Genomic DNA, 5856 nt, shown 5'->3' with positions numbered 1-5856 from the left:
GATGGATGGATGGGTGGATGGATGGAAGGATGGGTGGCTGGATGGATTAATGGATGGATAGGACAGATGGGATGGATTGATGGATGGATGGATAGATGGATAGACGGGTGGATGGATGGATGGGGTGGGTGGAAGGATGAATGGATAAAGAGATGGTACATGGATGGATGGATGGAAAAACTGATGGATTAGCAAATGAATAGATGGAGGATGGATGGGTACTTGGATGGATGTTCTATATTGAATGAAATGAAAACAGATAAACCAATAGATGGCTAGGTTATAAACAGATGAGATGCATAATCAATGACTGAATAGTTAAATAGGTAGATAAACATACAGGTGGATAGTCAATATGGTCAATTTTTAGGGCTCAGACAGGCCGCTGAGCAACCATGACCAGCATGCATCCCCCCATCTTCCCTGCGATCCTGCAAGCAGCCACACCTTCCACGTATTCCATGACCATGCAGAGGTGGCGCCGGGTCTCGAAGGAGCAGAACATGCCAACCACAAAGGGGTTCTCGGCAAAGGTGAGTATATCACGCTCCACGAAGGCCTGCTGGATCTGGTTGCGCAAGATCAGGTTCTGTTTGTTGATCTTCTTCATTGCAAAGCGCTGTCTCGTTTCGCGGTGCCGCACAAGGTAGACAGCGCTGCAGGGGGAGAGAGCGAGGACCGGCCATCACCTCCGAGACACCCGGCCTCCGCCACCCTCCCCCCGCCAGAGCCCCGGGTGGCTCACCCGTAGGCACCATTGCTTATGAGCTTGATGGTCTCGAAGTCATTCTCTCCAGGTGGTTTCTTAGCCTTGGTGGTGCTGCTGCGGCCCTGCAGGGGATAAATGGGGACAACCACCACCATCATCACAAAATTGGAACACTTATTATTCCATTGACATACGAGGAATCTGAGGGGGTGGGTGGATCCTTCACCCAAGTGCCACAGTAAGGGAGTAACAAAGTCAGGACTTGAACCATACTGTCTGACTCTGAAGCCATATTCCTAACTTTTTTCCATTAGGAAAGAAGCCTACAAAATAATCACCTTAATATACAAAGAACTTTCAGAAATCAATAACAAAAACAATTGAAGAGAAAATATAGGCAAGATAGTTCATAGTTCATGTATCTTGCTTATATTTTCTCTTCAATTGTTCATGTATTGCCTATGAAGAGATGCTGAACCTCATATATAGTGGCAGAAGAGCAAATGAAAACTACCCCAAGATATAATTTTTCACCTAGCAGATGGGCAAAAAAATCCAAAAGGCTGACACACTCTGAGTAAAGCTGTGGAGGAACAGGTACTTTTATATCTTGCTATTGGGAGTGTGAATTGGTACAACCCCCATGGAAGGTACTTTGGCATATAAAAGAATTCCAAATGCATGTTCCCTTTGATCCAGTAATTTCATTTTTGAATTAATGCTACAGATTTGCATGTGAAAAATGACAAATGTATTATCTTGCCCATTGCAACACTGGAAACAGCTCATATGTTCATCTATAGGAAATTGGTTAAATAAACACATGAGGAGTATCTGTGTAAAGGAATATTGTGCCACTGTTAAAAAGAGTGAGGAATCTCTCAGTACATTTATTCAGAAGGCCCTCCAAAGTACTTTATTAAGTGGGAGGGGGAAGCAAGGAATAATATGTACTGTATGTTTTTGTGGCAAAATAGAGCTATCTAATCATATTGGGGGGTGCTCAGTAGCATATATACTAATAATATTTGGGGGGATATAGGTCAGTGGGGGACAAGGGTAGGTATAGGATATTTCACTGTATACCTTTTTTGAAAATTATGTTTATTTTTCTTTAGGATGAAGAGATTCATTCCATAAACATTACACAAGAATGTGTGATATAAAAATATTAAATGTGTATGCTCCTCAGAATGTAGCCTAAAAACATCTGACACAAAAAAAATGATAGAATTACAGGAAGAAATTGCTCAAAACTGGGATTTAACACATATTTCTCAGAAACTATTAATCAGGAAAAAAAAAGAATAGGGAGATGGAAGATTTGAATCACTCAGCAAGTTTGATTGAATGGAATAGGTAGAATCCTACAAACAACAATTAAAGATAAATACCTTTTTAGAGTTTTAGAGTTTTGAGTGATGTCATTCCATTACCTATTCAAAAAATTAAACAAATGGCATGGGTAGTGAGATTCTGTTAAATATATATATAAAGGAAAGGTGTGTTTGTATATGTGTGAGAATTCATAGAGTTTGAAACGAAGGGTGTTACAAGTTCAAATGCCTTCAGGGGCCAGGCAGGATAGGTGGGGGCCACGGGTGACTGGGAGGCAGGTACCCCTTATCACAAGCCAGCCCCCACTTAGTGCCAACTGGCTCCACAACCATGTTATTAGAACCTGATTTTTCAAAAGAAGGTCCACACTCAGATTTTGAGTCAAAATCGTCTCCTTTCTGGGCGCCTGGGTGGCTCAGTTGGTTAAGCGTCTGCCTTCGGCTCAGGTCATGATCCCAGGGTCCTGGGATCGAGCCCCGCATCGGGCTCCTTGCTCAGCAGAGAGCCTGCTTCTCCCTCTCCCTCTGCCTGCCTGCCACTTCCCCTGCTTGTGCTCTCTATCCCTCTCTCTTTCTCTGTGTCAAATAAATAAATAAATCTTAAAAAAAAATCATCTCCTTTCTATATTTTGCTTCAAATTTTTAAAAAAAACACTGCACAGTTCAGCAAAAACACATGTGTGGCCAGTACGTGACATGGGGACATCTGTCAAAGTGTGGCTGGCTCAGAGGTGGGATTATGGCAGTTTTCACTATGCTGAGCTGTTAACACAGAGAGACATCCAACCTACTCAAAACCCCATGCAGGGCTCCCCACAGTTACCATATGACCAGCAATTCTGCTCCTGGGTATATATTCAAAAGAGCTGAAACAGTTGTCCAAACACTTGTACACAAGTGTTCATAGCAGCACTATTCATACAACCAAAAGATAGAAACAACCCAAATGTCCATCCATGGACAATGGACAAACAAATATGGAGGATCCCTATGATGGAATATTATTCAGCCATAAAAAGGAATGAAGCACTGATTTCATGTTACAATATGGATGAACCTTGAAAATGTTATGCCAGATGCAAAAGGCCACAGAGTGAAAGTGAATTTATATGAAATGTATAGGAAATATACATTTCTGTGAAATATGAAATTTATATGAAATATCCAGAATAGGCAAATCCATAGAGTCAGAATGCAGATTAGTGGTTGCCAGTGGCTGGTGGGGGGAGGGGGAATGGGGAGAAACTGCTTAATGGGGACATGGTTTCCTTTTGGGGGTAATGAAAATGTTCTAGAACTAGATAGAGGTGATGGCCACACAACATTGTGAATGTACTAAAACCCCATGAATTGCTTATTTTAAAATGGTTAAAATGGGGGTGCCTGGGTGGCTCAGTCTGTTAGGCATCCAACTCTTGGTTTCAGCTCAGGTCCTGATCTCAGGGTGGTGAGATCAAGCCCGATGTGGGGCTCCATACTCAGTGCCAAGCCTGCTTGTCGCTCTCCCTCTGCTTCTATCCCCACCTCTCTCTTGCACTCTCGAATAAATAAATAAATAATCTTTTTAAAACTGTTTTAAAATGGTTAAAATGGCACATTTTATGTACCATGTGTACATGGGTGTGTATTATGTGTATTTTAGCATGGAAAGAAAAAAGCCCATGAAGGAACAGCTGTTATTATTAGCCCATTTCTCAGATGGGGAAACTGAGGCTCGGAGCAGGAACCAAGAGCCCCGGCCAGAACCAGAGTGCTGACCGATGGCCCTCCTGGCCTTACCTCAGACAGGTCGTCCTGCTCGGGCGTGTTGGAGCCACCGCTGTCCTGTTCCTCCAGGTGCACCACATCTAGGAAGGGACTGAGAGTGAGTAGAGGCAGGGGTCCGGGCAGGTCCACCCACAGCCTCCTGCGCCCACCAGCTGGCACCTGGAAAGGGGTCACGGGTGAGGCCCAGCTGGCGAATGATGTAGCGGGGGATGTCAGTCTTGACAAGGTGACCCTCCTTGGCGTGGCCCTCCGCCGCCTCCAGCAGGTGGTAGAACTCCTCAGGGTTGAATTCCTGAGGCAGGGCAGGGATGGGCTGGCAGCGGGTCCAAGACCGCCCCCCAACCCTCCCCCCTGCCCATGCCCAGCGCCCTCACCAGACACTCCAGCAGCCTCGCGGGGCGCGAGATGATAATGAGCAGCTTCTTGACCAGCTGAGTGACGAAGGCTACTTCCATGCTCTCAGAGCGTTCATAGGCCTGGGGTGGTGGGCACAGTGGTGGGGGCGGGTTCACAGGTGCCCTGCTTTAGCCAGGCCCCTCTCCCACCCCCACACACTGCTGCTGTGTCCCATTTTATGAGTGAGAAAACTAAGGCCAAGGCCACACGGTAAAAAATTATGATGATGGGGGCTCCTGGGTGGCCCAGTTGGCTGAGCATCGGACTCTTGGTTTGGGCTCAGGTCCTGTTCTCATGAGTCTTGAGATCGAGTCCCATGATGGGCTCCAGGCCCAGGGCAGAGTCAGCTTGAGGATTCTCTCCCTCTGCCCCTCCCCCCACTCACGTGTGTGCCCTCGCACGCGCGCGCTCTCTCTCCCTCTCTCAAATACATAAATAAATCTTTTTTTTTAAGACTTTATTTATTTGGGGCGCCTGGGTGGCTCAGTCGTTAAGCGTCTGCTTTCGGCTCAGGTCATGATCCCAGGGTCCTGGGATCGAGCCCTGCATCAAGCCCCGCATCGGGCTCCCTGCTCAGCGGGAAACCTGTTTCTCCCTCTCCCTCTCCCCCTGCTTGTGTTCCCTCTCTCGCTGTGTCTCTCTCTGTCAAATAAATAAATAAAATCTTAAAAAAAAAAACCTTTATTTGTCAGAGGGAGAGAGAGAGTGCACAAGCAGGGGGAGCAGCATGCAGAGGGAGAAGCAGGCTCCCCACTGAGCAAATAGCCCAAAGTGGGAATTGATCCCAGGACCCCAGGACCATGACCCGAGCCAAAGGCAGACACTTAACTGACTGAGCCACCCAGGCATCCCTAAATAAATAAATCTTAAAAAAAAATGATGATGATGATGATAGGCAGCGCTGTCTTAAAACCTTCACTCATTCAATTCATCTTCAAAACAACCCTATATTCCAGGCCAAGTTAGAATCCCTCTGCTTGGCATTCTCTCCTCTCCAGACCCTGGGCAGCTCCCTACTTCTGCTCCGTCGGTCTCTGCTCCATCGTCACCTCCTCGCGGAGGCCTCCCCTTTCCCCACCACCCCACTTTAAAAATCACACCCACACCCCACCTCCTGACTGCATCCTCAATCACTATGATCGTACTCCACTTCCCCTGTTTTCTACCCCATGAAGCCCCTTCTAAAAAGCCATATATAAATTTCTCTATCATGCCTCTCAGGGCCAAGACCAGGGTGACGCAATGAGACATTCACCTTGATGCCAAAAATCTCAGTCTTCAATACAACTGATATTTTAATGCAGTATTTGGAAAAAATAATGCAAAAGAGCATGGAAAAAATAAAGCAAAATAACAAAATTTAAATAAGGATAGAATCCAGTGGGGCTGTGCCAAGCCATACTGGAGCTTGAAGCACTTGAAAACAAAATAGTGTGTGGCAATCTATACATGGTTTTTCAACGATTTTTTTAAAGTTGGATTTATTTATTTGAGGGGGAGAGTGGGGAGAGGGAGAGGGAGAGAGAATCTCAAGTAGACTCTGCACTGAATATGGAGCCCTGTGCCGGGCTCCATCTCATGACCCTGAGATCATGACCTGAGCTGAAGGCAGACGCTTAACGACTGAGCCACCCAGGCGCCCCGATT

General features: G+C 46.1%; 1 protein-coding gene across 3 annotated transcripts in view; it reads right to left on the bottom strand.

The window, feature by feature from the left end:
* The window catches only part of MAST1 (microtubule associated serine/threonine kinase 1), a 39417-nt gene that overhangs the window by 9544 nt on the left and 24017 nt on the right, over positions 1-5856 (bottom strand). For all 3 annotated transcript variants that reach the window (XM_073887645.1, XM_073887644.1, XM_025863199.2), the window contains 5 exons: positions 4188-4289; positions 3973-4105; positions 3826-3893; positions 746-831; positions 448-656 (listed from right to left, as the gene is read on the bottom strand). In XM_073887645.1, the coding sequence (XP_073743746.1) occupies positions 448-656; positions 746-831; positions 3826-3893; positions 3973-4105; positions 4188-4289 (598 nt within the window). The remainder of the gene's footprint in view (positions 1-447; positions 657-745; positions 832-3825; positions 3894-3972; positions 4106-4187; positions 4290-5856) is intronic.

The sequence above is a fragment of the Callorhinus ursinus genome, unplaced genomic scaffold, assembly GCF_003265705.2.
Source record: "Callorhinus ursinus isolate GAN/ISIS: 27379988/994484 unplaced genomic scaffold, GSC_fseal_2.0 scaffold82, whole genome shotgun sequence".
NCBI lineage: Eukaryota > Metazoa > Chordata > Mammalia > Carnivora > Otariidae > Callorhinus > Callorhinus ursinus.
Note: the sequence above shows the minus strand (reverse complement) of the source record. Positions and strands in the feature narration are given on the sequence as shown.